The sequence below is a fragment of the Bufo gargarizans genome, chromosome 2, assembly GCF_014858855.1.
Source record: "Bufo gargarizans isolate SCDJY-AF-19 chromosome 2, ASM1485885v1, whole genome shotgun sequence".
Taxonomy (NCBI): Eukaryota; Metazoa; Chordata; class Amphibia; order Anura; family Bufonidae; genus Bufo; species Bufo gargarizans.
This window is the reverse complement of record NC_058081.1, coordinates 71,982,695-71,998,356: the sequence shown is the minus strand read 5'-3', so window position 1 is coordinate 71,998,356 and position 15,662 is coordinate 71,982,695. Positions and strand designations below refer to the sequence as shown.

At 48.6% G+C, this 15,662-nt stretch overlaps 1 protein-coding gene across 1 annotated transcript in view; it reads right to left on the bottom strand.

Annotated features, from left to right (window-relative positions):
* The window catches only part of DDX56 (DEAD-box helicase 56), a 41,812-nt gene that overhangs the window by 24,792 nt on the left and 1,358 nt on the right, over window positions 1–15,662 (bottom strand). The window contains exons 2-9 of the mRNA XM_044279184.1: window positions 11,647–11,808; window positions 11,405–11,559; window positions 11,138–11,308; window positions 10,936–11,026; window positions 7,921–8,162; window positions 7,278–7,409; window positions 5,711–5,824; window positions 5,525–5,619 (exon numbers count right to left, since the gene is read on the bottom strand). Of these exons, the coding sequence (XP_044135119.1) occupies window positions 5,525–5,619; window positions 5,711–5,824; window positions 7,278–7,409; window positions 7,921–8,162; window positions 10,936–11,026; window positions 11,138–11,308; window positions 11,405–11,559; window positions 11,647–11,808 (1,162 nt within the window). The remainder of the gene's footprint in view (window positions 1–5,524; window positions 5,620–5,710; window positions 5,825–7,277; window positions 7,410–7,920; window positions 8,163–10,935; window positions 11,027–11,137; window positions 11,309–11,404; window positions 11,560–11,646; window positions 11,809–15,662) is intronic.

Below are 15,662 nucleotides of genomic sequence, written 5' to 3'. Positions count from 1 at the left end.
TGAGTACTCTTCCCACCCGTGGCCTCTGATATAAGTTCGTCCAGACGGGTTCCGAACAGGCGGGAACCCGTGAATGGTAGGCCGGCCAAAGAGCGTTTGGAAGCGGCGTCCGCCGCCCAAACCTTCAGCCAGAGTTCCCTCCTGACAGAAACTGCCAGGGCAGAGGAACGGGCAATGAGGGCACCCGCATCAAGGGAGGCCTCACAGACGAATTTTCCGGCCTGAACAATTAGTTGGGCTAAGGAACGGAGGTCCTGAACAGGGACGTCCGACCCTAACTCCCGTTCCAGTTGCAAACCCCATTCAGAGACCGCTTTGCCAACCCAGGCGGAGGCAAAGACCGGTCTAAGGGCCGAACCAGAGGCAGTAAATATGGCCTTGGAGAGGGATTCCGTACGACGGTCCTCAACAGACTGGAGGGAAGATCCGTCCTGTACAGGAATAGTAGTGCTTTTGGACAGGCGAGCCACGGGAGGATCAACCTTAGGCGGGGATGTCCACGTGGTCACAGAATCCGCTGGAAAGGGATAACAAATGTCCAGCTTTTTGGGTGTAATAAAGCGGACGTTAGGCCGAGTCCAAGCCTTGGATACCACAGAAGAAAAATCAGCGTGTATGGGAAAAACCTTGGAGGCCTGTTTGGGGCGGAGAAAGGACACGCCGGCCTGTTCAGAGCTGGGGGGGTCATCGTGTAGCTGAAAGGTATCACGGATGCTAGTGACAAGATGCCCCACCGCGGACGCCAATTTGGACGGAAGCTCTGAGTCCATGTCCACGTCCGAATCCGCCAGTTCTCCCTCAGAAAGCGTATCCCTTTGAGAGGATAGACTTGACTGAGCTCGCACGCATGGCGGAGAGAGCAAAGCATCTGGAGAAGATGTGCGCTCAACCCTTGAACGTTTCTGAGTATGCCGGGCCCTGGAAGATTCGCTGGGAGGCAGGGAACCAGTGGGGGCGGCAGAAACGGTAGTCCCAGCGGGTGCGACAGGGATTGTGGCAGCCTGCGGGAGAGGCGGTCTATCCACGAGACGGCCCACTACGTGTGTAAGGCTTTCCACCGCCTGAGACAGAGACCTAGCCCAGTCAGGGGGTTCAGAGGCACCGGGGGGCGCAGCGGGAAGCGGGCCCTGCATCGGGGCCTGACATGCAAGGCAATGCGGCTCAGATTGCCCACGCGGAAAAAGTTCCTTACAGGCGGTACAGGCATGGTACCAGGGTTTGGGGGCACCTGTGGGATCTGACATGCTGAAGTGTGGTTGTACTCTAATATAGAGACCACAAAGGGTTATAGCAGCTATGACCAGGAGGGTTAGGAGAGGGTTAACTGTCCTACCAGTGCCTCAGAAGAACGTCAGGAGATGGCCCAGATCAGCAGCAGCAGAGAAGCAGTGAACAGCAGTGAGCAGCAGAGAGCAGCAGAGAGCAGCAGAGAGCGCCCACAGAAGCCGAGCGATGTACACAGGAGGTTAGAGTCCCCCACCGTGTCCCAGCTTCCTGTCAGGAGTGAGGAAGCGCGGGAAACCTCAGCAGAAAGCGCGGGGAACAAGCTCCGCCCCCTCCAGCGCTTGAAATGTCTCCTGTGAAGGAGAATGTAGCTCCGCCCCCAAAATGACGCGCGGAAGCCCCGCCCCCTGCCGGGACCGCTAAGCCCCGCCCCCCGTTCTCGGCGGGAAGGGGGAGAGAGAGAAGAGAAAAATGGAGTCAGCCCCGAATGAGGGGGAGGGGGGGGAGAAAGATAGCAGCGTGGGGGGGAAAAGCGTGGGGGTGCTGAGGATGCTGCTGTGCTGCATTGTCCTGCAGATGAGCGCTCAGAATGAGCGACCACGGGTGCCCCCCTTACCCAGAGGGGTAGATGCTGCAGATAGGGACGGGGTATGGGCTGGAATAGCCATCTCACCGTGCGACGTCTTCACCCTCAGTCCTTTCCAGCAGGGTCGCCCCTTCAGCCACTGGCACCGCAGTGGCAGGAAGCTGGAAGAGGGGCTTGGCGTGCGGGCGACCCCCTAGCTGGCGGGATGTAGGGGAGCCATTGCTGCCCAGATCCTTCTATTGCTTCTGTGGGGGAGGCAGCAGTGCAGATAAGTTGGCACTGGCGCAGCTCAACCCCGGGAGAGCAGAGAGGTCAATGCGTCTCTGGTATCCCTAGGAAAAAATAAAATAACAAAATTAGAAGAAAAAGTAAAAATAACAAGGAGAAAACAGCCCTGCAGTAGCAGGGAGTGTCTTGCCTCCTTGGACACTAAGCTAAAACTGGTAGCCTCTATCTCCAGGCTGAGGGTATAGCTGATGGAGGAGGGGCTTAACAGTTTTACTTAGTGTCACGCCTCCTAGGGAGCTGAGCTATACCCAAGGTCTGTGTCCCCCAAGGAAAATGGGCGAGAAATTACGTTTGTCTGGATTTTTCCACTTGTTCTTTATCATAGGCTGCCACGTTTTTATGAATAAAAACTCGTTCTTTTTACTTCCTTCCAACCCATCAAACATTACGTCCTGGACTGATCTTACTTCCTTGGGGTCCTTAATATTCATTGTAGCTCTAACTGCGTTCTGAAGTTGATTAACGTCCTCAAATGGGAAAGAACTCCATCGTCATCAGAGGATGATTCGGATGAAACCTCCCCACTTTCCACTAACGTATTTTCATCCGAACTAGAGATGTCCGAAAACCTTTGCCCAGTAGGGGTTCTGTCTTTGCTTCTATGGGCTACTTTTTGAGATTTAAGGGCGTTACCCACTTCTTCTCTAATCAGTCTTTTCAGACATTTGAACATTGAGGGGGATTCTTCCGCTATAGTGTTTTCTATGCAGGAGTGACAGAGTAGCTTAACATAGGAAGGGGGCAATTTGTCCTTACAAATTCCACATTCCTTATGCTTTGTCTTAGCCGACACTTTCCTGGGTTTATTTATTAGGGATCGACCGATATTGATTTTTTAGGGCCGATACCGATAATTTGTGAACTTTCAGGCCGATAGCCGATAATTTATACCGATATTCTGGGAATTTTCAGTTTTGAAAAAAAAAAAAAAATTCCCACAAATCTGCTGAAAATTAATGTTTATTGTTAATGTGTATTTTTATTTTTTGTAAATCTTTCTTTTTCATTTATATTTAATATTTTGGTGTTTTTATTCCTTTTTTTTTTTTTACTAACTTTTAGCCCCCTTAGGGACTAGAACCCTTGTCCTATTCACCCTGATAGAGATCTATCAGGGTGAATAGGAGCTCACACTGTCCCTGCTGCTCTGTGCTTTGTGCACAGAGCAGCATGGAGCTTATCATGGCAGCCAGGGCTTCAGTAGCGTCCTGGCTGCCATGGTAACCGATCGGAGCCCCAGCATTACACTGCTGGGTCTCCGATCGGAGGAGCAGGGGAGAGGGAATCCTGTGGGGGGCGCACTGCGACTGGGGGGAGGGGGGGTGCACTGCGCCACCAATGTCTGATACTGGGGGGCTTGGGGGGGCGCACTGCGCCACCAATGAAGCTTAATCTCTAATTTATTCATATACAGGAGGCGGGGAGCTGGCTGCAGGATCACATAGCCGGCTCCCGACCTCTATGAGCTGTAGCTGCGATCCGCGGCACCTGAGGAGTTAACTACCGCAGATCGCAGCTACAGCTCAGAGGCCGGGAGTCGGCTGTGTGATACTGCAGCTCCCGCCTCCTGTATATGAATTAATGTGAGATTAAGCTTCATTGGTGGCGCAGTGGCCATAGCTCCTCCCCTCCTCTTGTCCCCTGTCCTCCCATTGGCTGGAGCGGCAGCAGCAGCACAGGGGGAGGAGACACTGCTTTTTCTCCCCTGTGCTGCTGCTGAGGGAACAAGGAGCGCGCTGTCAGCAGCGCGATCTGTGTTCCCAGGACGTTATCGGAATATCGGCAAAATAAATGCCGATACCGTTCAAAATCCTGAAACGGGCGATAATATCGTTAAATCCGATAATCGGTCGATCCCTATTATTTATAATATGCCATAATAAACCCAATGTAAAAGAAACCCAAAGAAGGGGTATAGAACCCCCTGCCGTACATACCCTCCAGCCATACCAAAGGTGCAGGGGTAGACGGGTCCTTCTGTGCCTCTCCAGCACCTCCATGCTGACAGAGGTCCCACACACGCCTTGCATCAGGTCCTTTACGGCAAGGATCCATAGGGCGCTCTAGCTGGGCTAAATGCACTGGAAATTCAAATCTTCCGCGCTCCAGCGCCCAGGAGATGAAGTCTCGCAATTCTACAATCGCAATCCCTGCACTCCCGTCCCTTGAGGATGGATCGCATACTACAGAAGGGGAAGCGCTATGTCTAGGCAGAAAGGAGGGACCTCCAGAGTTTACAGGTATGCCGCCACAGACTTCAGCAGACGCTTGTAGGAATCCTCTCCTAGGACAGGAAAACTACTGAGGAATGGAGAGGCCCCTCCTTCTTAAAGATCTGTGGGTTTCCTGTAAACCGGCCATTTTCTCTTTTTTTTTTCTCTTCATTACGGCATTCACTGTACGTGATGAATACATTTATATTTTAATATTTCAGGCATTTTAGAATTAAGGATGGCTATATTGTTTTTACTTTTATTATGGGGAAAGGGTGGGGAATAGAATTTTTACATTTTTGATTTAATTCATATTTTTTATTTTTTTATTACTATTCCTAGGGAGCCCTGCCACTTGTAGGCCTCCATAGAAACTACAGCTTTTTGTGGTCCCTAATCCATGGGCAACATCCGTGCAGTGGGCCGGACCCATTCAACTTAAATGGGTCCGTGGTCAGTCCGCACCGCAATTCTGCAGTGCTTCCGGTGTTCCATTCCATATCTCCGGAATTGCGGACCCAATGGCCGTGTGCATGAGGCCTTATTAGCATGAATTTCCTCAGAGAGACCCAAGGTATTAGGAACAACCAATGGCTCCACAGATCGCAGAGTGGGGGGGGGGGGATCTCGGCCAGCCCTGGGAGCACACTGTCCCAGGAAAAGCCTCTAAGATGTTGGTCACATCTGACCACCCATCTGAGGGGTTAAATGTCTGCAATCGCCTTTATTGACAATCGCAGACATTAGCCCCGGGTGTCTGCTGTAAGAAACAGCAGACACCGGTTGGCTAGGGTGCCGACTCCACTCCAGAACAGGTGCCATCTTTTAACACTGTACATGTACAGCAGATGCTGGGAAGGGGTTCAAGAGGTATTCCCATCTTGTAAACTCATGGCATAGCCTTAGAAAAGACCATCATTTTATGATCCGTGGGTACAGCCACTGGAACTCTCACCATTCACTGTTTCACCCTGCAGAGCAGCGCTCCTCACCACCTGGCTGTACAGGTAACTGTAGCCATCCCCATTCACTCGAATGGGCACAGCAGGTGCGCGGATGCGCAGGGAAAGTCTTGAAGAGGCTCAAATCAGCACTTAAACCCAGTATTAATGAGGATTCCCAAAGTTAAACCCTACCGATCATAATGCATTGGCCATGTATGAGATAGGAATACCCTTTTAAGACATATGAACTGTAGCACAGAGCTATATACCTCCACCCAGAGCCTCTTCAATATCTTTTAGCAGGGACATTTCTGTATGTGCCACAAATGTTAGGGCCACACCGGGGTTATTGGCTCGGGCTGTCCTGAAATGAGAAAGTAGATATGAGGGTCATTACATAAGATATAAAGAGGAGATATGGGAAAACTAGAATCAGCTAACTGTATAATACACACCTTCCGGCACGGTGAATGTAGGAGTCAACAGACAAGGGGAAGTCAAAGTTCAACACTGTGGAAACATTCTGAAAGTCTATCCCCCGAGACACGCCATACTCACTGTCCTGGCCTCTGGAAGACAAATGCAGCAGATGAGCAGGCGGTCAACGGCAACATGGAACCACAAGCCTCATGGATAAAGGACGCTACAGAAGAAAACCTGTATTCGCATTGTGTCTCCGGTAAAAAGGAGTCATGGGATAAATCGGAGCGGCAGACACATGAGGAATAATGGGACTGCAGCACGAGTCGCAAAAAATCCAGCAATCTCCGCTGCACACACACATTACATTTATTAGTATGAGTAAATACGTTTTTTCTAACAGCGTTTACTGCTAAAATGGATAAAGGCCATAACTTTACTATACAGGTCAAGGCAAGTGTAGGGATACATACCATGTACTTTATGCATGTTTTGATTTAAATATTATTTATAAAATAAACAGAATTTTGGTATTTTTGCACTGTGTTTTTTTTATGACCGTTTTTCAACATGATGTATGGTCACGTCTATATGACAACAAATTAATGTCTGTGGATGTAAAATGTGTAGGCTAGACAACCCTAGGGGCGGTCCACGCTGCCTTCAACCCCTATCAAGGGAATGAGCTGTGCGTTTCTCTGTCCTACGTAGACAGCCCTAGGGGCCTTCATTGGGGGTCTGCATTTTCCCATCCTAGAAACAGCACCACCACGGGCTACTTCTGGTATTGAAGCTCAGCAGAATCGACTTAAACAGTGCTTGCAATACCGGGTACAAATCATGGGCCTGTTTTTTGGAGAAGCCAAAAAAATAAAAACCTTTTTGAAATCTCTGTCAGACCATTCACTATGTGCAGCATGTATAAATGGTGAAATATTAAAGTGGTTGTCTCACTTCAGCAAGTGGTATTCATCACAGAGGAAGTTAATACAAGCCACTTACTAATGTATAGTGAATGTCCATATTGCTTTCTTTGCTGGCTGGTTTTATTCTTTCCATCATACTATACACTGCTCCTGTCCAGTGTTGCGACCACCCTGCAATGCAGCACAGGTGGTCGCACTTGCACACTATAGGAAAAAGCTTTGGCCTCTCTGGTGTGGTGGACTGTGGGAGCTCACATAGGCCGGCACTTTTTCCTATAGTGTGCAAGCACGGCCACCACTGCTGGACTGCAGGGTGGTCGTAACCGTGGAAATGAGCAGTGTACAGTATAATGTGATGGAAAAATAAAACCAGCCAGCAAGAGAAGCAATATGGACAATCACAATACATTAGTGAGTGCCTTGTATTATCTTTCTGTACATAATAAAGGCTATTTCCTGAAGTGACACAGCCCCCTTTAAGAATAGACATATTAGGAATAAGTAAAGAATCTACAGGGTTCACTGTCCTCTGCCTGCACCCACAGGGTCGGATGAAAGTGGATGCAGACCTTTATCTGAACCATGAAAACCTTGGACAACAGAGCCAATAGGAGGGCATGGAGGTTACAGGATGAGCACACTAAGATAATAACACTGGGTTTTATACATGTCTTACTTGTCCGTTTTTCTACCCTTTTTCTTGCCGGTCTGTTTCTTTCCTTTCGCCTTTGCTTCAGATAACGCCTGCTCATCGGATGCAATAATATAATCGTAGAAGCCCCTGTTAAACTGCGCAATGATGTGACACCTGCAGAGCAAGAAGAAGACAATGTCTCACATATCCATGCCTAAAGCAAAGAAACCATACTGTATACGTGTTAACACTCTAAACCGCCCATACCCGCTCTGCTAGCACTCTATTACCGCACACACTTGTGTCATAGAGATGAATGCAGCAGCGGACATGAACTCACTCGCTGCAATGCAGATCACCAACATCGGATTAATAAGAGTCCAATCAGCTATTTTCACAAGCTCCAGCACCAGGGGCTCCACAGCTCCACTTTAAAACTACTTTAAAACTTGGCTTCGGTTCCAAGGTACCATTTAAAAATCAACTACTGAAGTTAGTCAACGATGTCACGTGCGACTTCGCAAATAGCTTACTTCGGCTCATTGGAGCCCGTACATTTTAATACTGTACGGAGATGGATCTTATGAACGAAGCGACTTTGGATATAGCATCTGAAGCTCACTTGGCTCAACACTAGTAGGGACCATGCCCGCCATTCAGGTGAGTGAAAGCACTGCCGGCTTACCGGGACTGCACTGGCAGCTCGGAGTTCAGCACGCAGGATGGGATACTGAACTGCTCCAGGAAGAGCTTGAGCCGGTAACTCCTCTCCACATCATTCACAAATATAATGGTTTTCCCGCGGATGAGGGAGAGCTTAAGAAGTGTATAAAGCAGAAGAAACTTTTCCTCCTCCTCGCACTGGATGTGATACTGTGTGAGCTGAGAGCTGTCCGGTAACTGGGACTCTTCTAGCTTCAGGGTCACCTAGAGAAGAAGAAACAAGTTCTATCACAGAGGTCACGTCTAGGGATGAGCCAACCTAAACTTTACAGGTCTGCCGTTCAGGCACTAAAGGGATTCTGTTACAATGGAATAGAACAGAATTCGTGAGAGGAATGCTAAACGGAAGACCTTAAGAGGCATTCCGTTTAGAATTCCATCATAATAGAAGTCTATGGGCAAGCTTAACAGATCCAGCCGGTTTCCATTACGCAGGACAAAAAACAAAGCCCTGCATGACGGAAATCGGCCGGATCAGTTATGCTTGGCCATAGACTTCTATTATGATGGAATTCAAAACGGAATGCCTCTTAAGGTCTTCTGTTTTTCATTCCGTCACGAATTTCGTTATAACGGAATCCTTTCAGTGCCCAAACGCTGACCCTGTAAAGTTCGGGTTCCCTCATCCCTAGTCACCACACTACAAAAAAAGACAAAAGCACTGCATGCTGAGGAGCTAGCCACGCAGTCCGCTACAGGGCGCAAGATGCAGCTTGGTTTTATTTGGTTAACAGAAGCGGCGCTGACTCAGGACCTTCAGCTAAAGAGGAGAGCGGCTGCAAAGAGCATTTGTCACACTGGAGAATCCAACGCGTCATGCAGACAGCCCACTGATTTCAAGGAAACTGTAATGCTTTTTTCCCTCCTGTGGTGGCGCTGCAGGGGTACATTTTTAGCAGGTCACTGGGGGTTCCAGCAACAGCACCCCCTGTAACCAGACTATCTCCATCTGCGGACCATGTGCCTCACATTAACAGTAACCCAATCGTGTACCTCCTCATACAATAGACAACATGGGGTTAACGTGAGGTCATTTACCATTAATGCGAGGCACATGGAGGTCCAAACTGAGAAAACCATGTGTCACATTATTAGGTAATCGCATCATATACCTTCTCACATAATCGGCAACATGGGGTTAATGTGAGGTACATGATAGGGATACTAATTATGAGGTGCACGGGGGGGGGGGGGGACAAAATTAATAACGCCATGTGCCTCACATTAATACTAACACCCCCCCATATCATGTACCTCCTCACAATGGGCAACATGGGGTTCATGTGAGGTCCTTGATGGGGTTATTCATTATAACCAATAAGGTCCAAATTGATAAAAGCATGTAACCTCACATGAACCCCATGTTGTCCATTACGTAAGGAGGTAGCTGATGGGGCTACTACAAACGCGAGGCATATCGTCTTATCAATTTAGACTTCCATGTGCCTCACATTATTAGTAAGTGACCCAATCAAGGACCTCCTCACATAATGGACAATCGATACTTTGCAAAAACAATAAAAAATACTTACACATTAACTTCATCACCCAGCAACATGAGGTTAATGTGTGGGCATTTTTTCAGTTAGTTTTTTTTTTTTGTTGTTGCATGGTATCGATTATCGCAATACTTTTCTTGGTATCGAAATCGAATCCAAATTCTGTTATCGTGACAACTCTACCTACTTATAGTCTCATCCACGTTGCTGGCACTGTACAATGATGCGGATTTGCCGCAAGAAAATCTGCAGCATATCGGTCCCGCGTGAAAACACCCTAAGGGCTCTTTCACACTTGCGTTCTTTTCTTCCGGCATAGAGTTCCGTCGTCGGGGCTCTATGCCGGAAGAATCCTTCCTAATGAATTCTGAATGGAGAGAAATCCGTTCAGGATGCATCAGGATGTCTTCAGTTCAGGACCGGAACGTTTTTTGGCCGGAGAAAATACCGCAGCATGCAGTACTTTTTGCTCCGGCCAAAAATCCTGAACACTTGCCGCAAGGCCGGATCCGGAATGAATGCCCATTGAAAGGCATTGATCCGGATCCGGCCTTAAGCTAAACGTCGTTTCGGCGCATTGCCGGATCCGACGTTTAGCTTTTTCTGAATGGTTACCATGGCTGCCGGGACGCTAAAGTCCTGGCAGCCATGGTAAAGTGTAGTGGGGAGCGGGGGAGCAGCATACTTACCGTCCGTGCGGCTCCCGGGGCGCTCCAGAGTGACGTCAGGGCGCCCCACGCGCATGGATGACGTGATCGCATGGCACGTCATCCATGCGCATGGGGCGCTCTGACGTCATTCTGGAGCGCCCCGGGAGCCGCACGGACTGTAAGTATACCGCTCCCCCGCTCCCCACTACTACTATGGCAACCAGGACTTTAATAGCTTTGTGGCTGCCATAGTAACACAAAGCATTTTGAAGACGGATCCGTCTTCAAATGCTTTCAGTTCACTTGCGTTTTTCCGGATCCGGCGTGTAATTCCGGCAAGTGGAGTACACGCCGGATCCGGACAACGCAAGTGTGAAAGAGGCCTAAGGCCTCTTTCACACGGAATGATTCACGGTCTGTTCAAGGAAAAACTGATGGTTTTGCAGGCAAAATGAATCGGTTTTTGTCTGCGATTGCGTTCAGCGTTTCAGTTTTTTTCCGTGCAGATGCGTTTTTCATGCATGTGAAAAACAAACAAACAAAAAAATAAAAATAAACTGAAGAACAACTATCTACATCTCCTAGCATACATCAGTGAAAAACCCATCGCGTCCATATGTCCCATTTACTTCTTTGGGGCCAGAGATGCGTGAAAAAAAACGCACACTATAGAACATGCTGTGATTTTTCCTGAACGCAGAGATGGTGCGTGAAATGAATGGTTCAGCATTCGGTCCGGATGCTACACATTCACTACACACACCGCATCCGAATGAAAAACTCGCTCGTGTGAAAGAGGACTAACTAGATTTCTTTAAAGCTTCTTACCGGATTGTGCAGCACAAGTTTCTTTAAGGCCAGGACATCCTCATTGAATGTGGCAGACATGAGGTATGACTGATAGATGTTTGGAAGTTTGCTAAAGTTAGAGAAAAAAAATAAAAAATAATGACAAAGCGAACATGTATCAATCTAGAAGAAGAAGTGGCATCATTACACAACCACATTTGGTCCAGACCCATCCACTCACCACAGCAGGCTCTTCAAATCATCTTCAAAGCCAAATGAGAAGATCAGGTCCGCCTCATCAATCACCAAGACCTGAAGGCTCTCTCGCAAGCACAGGGTCTTCTGGTTTATGTGAATCAATACTCGAGAGGGGGTACCGACCACGATGTCTGGCTTCTCCATCAGGATTGGTCTAAGGGGGCACATATCCCATTAAGAAAAACGGATGACCAACTTTGTGGGGACAAAAAAAAAAAAATTTACCGGTAATTCCAAGAATAGGTCTGACCTTTGAGCAGAGATATCTGCCTGGCCGGAGATGTCTGCGATTTTAATGTCTCGCGCACAGTAGGTTGTCAGCTGTCGGACCATTTGTTGAACCTGGTGGCCAAGTTCCTTGGTAGGTACAAGGATCAGGACTCGGACGGCCTGTTCGGAGACAGTCTGAAGAAAGAAAATTGTGTGAGTTGACTGCTGAACACGTATTGTAGGGAACACATTGTTGCCGGCAGGACATGGATGTGTACGCACCATTTTTGACTGCAGAAGGCTCTGTATTATGGGTATGGAGTAGGCTGCAGTTTTACCCGACCCGGTCCTTGCTCGTGCCAATAGGTCCTTGCCCTCCACGCCCAGTGGAATGGCCTTTTCTTGAATTAAAGTTGGCTTTTCCCATCCTAAATCTGCAACAGACTTTTAAAAAAAATACCAATGTAAGTAAGCTACACAGAGAACAGTGAAAGTAACTTCTAATACAAGGTAACATACATATAAATAGCCAAGAAACCGATTCACCGATTTCCTGGTGCTGCTCTGGTCCCTGCTGCTCCTCAAACCAGAAAGGCCCCCTCAGCCAACCAATGCCATTCGTGGTGACCCGCCTCAGCCTGCGATTGGCTGAGCAGGCCTTTCCTGGCATGTCAAGTCAGGACAGGAAGTGCAGAGCAGCAGGGACCGGAGCAGCAGCAGAGAGAAATCTCCCTGGAAAACCCTGCTGATGTCCCATTCCAACACTTCCCGGGAGCCTGGTGCTCTCTCTTCTGCAACCGCCGACACTCCAGGTGTTGTGAAACTACATCTCCCATCATGCACACTTGTGTGGGAGTTTAGAGAAAAGCCAAGCAAGTGGAAGGAGCATGCTGGGAGTTGTAGTTTCACAACAGCTGGAGTGCCGAAGGTTGCTGATCCCTGATCTAGGCAGTCACGTTACGTGTCAAAAAGGACCAGAAAGCAGAGACCGGGAAAAGTCGGAATGGGAAGGATTAGGAACGGATGAAGGGAGCATCATTTTATTTCTTTATACCAGGGATGGCCAACCTGAGGCTCTCCAGCTGTTGCAAAACTACTACTCCCGGCATGCCCAGACTGCCTACAGCAGGGCATAGTGGGAGTTGGAGTTTTACAACAGCTGAAGAACCGCAGGTTGGCCATCCCTGCTTTATACTGAACTGAGCCTGTTTGAGCTGGACAACCCTTTTAATAAAGAGGACCTGTCATCATTTCCATCATGTCTTTCAGTAAATAATTGTGTTACATGTGAAATGACCATTCTGTAGCATTTACCCTATGACTATGTTGCGCCAGAGCTCAATTATTCTCGTTAGATATTTTAGAACAAAGGTACAACTGTGTGTTACCAGCTGGGGGTGCGTCCATGTCTGACACCGTCCAATCATCGCTGAGTGTAAGGGCCCTTGCACACAACCGTATGCCCTCCGCGATATACGGTCCGCGAGCGGGCCATTTGTCCCGCAACGGTATACATCATGCACACGGGAGTACACAGCATCATAGGTTACTATGATGCTGGGGATGTCGGGCTATTGTCCCGCACTCATACAAGCCTTTGAGTGTGGAACAATAGTCCCGCGGGCAGCCTGACGTGCACAGCATCATTATAATCTATGATGCTGTGCGCTCCAGTGCGGACGGATCCGGCATTGCGGTATTTTTAATGCAGGATACGGCACTAATACATTTCAATGTAAATTAATGCCGGATCCGGCATCTGATCTGGAATTTTGGACGGAGATAATATTGCAGCATGCTGCGGTATTTCCTCCGTCCAAAACGCCGTTCAGTCAGTGACTGAACTGAAGATGTCCTGATGCATCCTGAACGGATTGCTCTCCATTCAGAATGCATGGGGATAAAACTGATCAGTTCTTTTCCGGTATAGAGCCCCTAGGACGGAACTCTGTGAAAGTGCCCTTAGAGGCCGGCCGTTCCATAAAATCCGGAATGCACATGGCAGACCCGCAAATTACGGACCACAAAACATCCAACAGTCGCGTCTATGAGCCCTAAATCCATGGACCCCGTGCTGCCTATTTGATTGTGACACTGAAAAGATTAAACAGTTAAACAGAGAAGATCAGAGGTTCCTCATTGGAGCAGGACCGCAGCTGTGTATTACAGCCATTACTCCGCTCCTGGCACAGTGGTAGTGCCCACTCATTCACCATGACATGCTGCCGCCTGCCGCTCACATACAGAAGCTCTTGTTAGGATGTAAATTAACCTAATGTGCCACGAATACCAGTGTCACTTTTTGTTTCACTTCCTCATTCGGTTCAAGATCTCTGCTAGCACTCAGTGAATGAAAGCACTCTAGTTACAGAGGCTAAAAATCCATTTATCTAGACCAGCGTTTTCTACACCGTTCTGCACTGAAGTATTAGGCACATTCTCTGGCTGCCTGTGCACCTAGACTGAAATCTACGGGAACTGTAGATTTCTGTCATTTTCGGCAGTAGACTGGCATAAATGAGGTTAACTGTGTCGCTAGCCCAGACCACTTTTTTGGATAGTGCAAACGCCACTTGCAGCAACATTTTGTCACAATGATGTTTAAAAAGTTATAAACGGAGGGGGGTTTTTTTCATAAAAAAGTGGCATAGGGAGATAATAACCCCCCCTCCCCTTTTAAATGAACAGAAGGAGCCTGTGGACAGAGTTGCTGAATGTGAAAAGTGGACAAAGAGCATTATAATGGTGTCACGGAGTCCCCCTTTAATGGGGCTGGCCCACAAAAATATACCACCTATCTAAATGTATGATTGCTTAGGGTCCGACCGCTAGGACTTCCATTGTCCACGAGAAGAGGAGTCCAGTGCTGGACAATCTCCAGCAGTCCCATAAAGGTGCCTCCACACACGGCGGAAAAATAATCCACAAAACACGCAGCATAAAGACCTCACCCATATTACCCTACAATGTCAGTAGGCCTCTTTAAAGGGGTTTTCCTACTAACAGGAGGACAGCTGGGAGTCCCAAGCGAACACAAAAACTGAGGTCCAGTAGTCCTCTAAGACAGGCATGCCATGCCCAACCTACAGCCCTCCAGCTGTTGCAAAACTCCAACTTCCATCATGCCTGGACAGCCTTCAGATATCAGGGAATGCTGGGAGTTGTAGTTTTGCAACAGCTGGAGGGCCGCAGGTTGGGCGTCCCTACTCTAAGAGAATGGAGCAGTGGTGAGTGTGTGTGACCACCGCCCAATTTTCTTCTATGGAACTGCTGGAAAGAGCACAGAGCACAGTACTCGCCAGTCCCAGTACATGTATGCTCCATTCCCTGGGGGACACCAGGATCTCCTTTTTCATGATTGCTTGTGGTCCTAGAGGTCGGTCCACCAGGGGATGTGTTGTTAGTGGTACAACCCCTTTAAGCTACCTGCACATGAGTGCAAGTTTAAAGAGGTTCTGTCACCAGGACCAACCGTATTAAACCAGGCATCAAGCCTGGTAGGGTTGATCCAGCTGAGTAAACCGATATTTATTTATTTTTGGGTGTAAAGGGGTTGTGGAGAATTTTACACTTTTATTTTTATGCAAATGAGGCATTGGAGCGCTGGGAGCTGGGCTTATGCGGACGCCTTCATTGTTAAAAACATGCCCCTCTCCCCTTAGATAAGGGCTCATCAAACTTTCGGCAGTCCAGCTGCTGTGAAACTACAACTCCCAGCATGCACACTTGCTCAGCTGCTCTTGTAACTCCTATAGAAGTGAAAGGAGGATTCTGGGAGTTGTAGTTTCAGAACAGCTGGAGTGCCGGAGGTTGCTGATCTCTGCCTTAGGCCTCATGCACACGGCCGTTGGGCGGCCATGGCTGTATTGCAACCCACAAACAGCAGGTCAGCAATCCACGGCCGCCGGCCGTGTGCACCACGCATCACGGACCAATTCACTGGAAAGGGTCCGCAATTCTGTAGATGCGGAACGGAACACCTGAAGCACTACGGAGTGCTACCGTGGTGTTTCTTTCCGTTGTTCCGCACTGTAAATAAATATGACATGTCCGGACAGACCACGGACCCATTCAAGTTGAAAGAGTCCGGCCCGCTGCACAGATGTTGCTCGTGCATTGGGAACTGCAATTGCGGTCCCCAATGCACAGAACGGCCGTGTGCTTGCAGCCTTAGATTGACAGCGCCTGGTTTGTAAACACAGCGTGTGGACACCACGTCTTCTGCTGCTTGCAGATCAGCGAAGATGATTAGTGCCCACGTGTCAGTGACGTCACTGAACCCAAAGTGAAGGTGACTG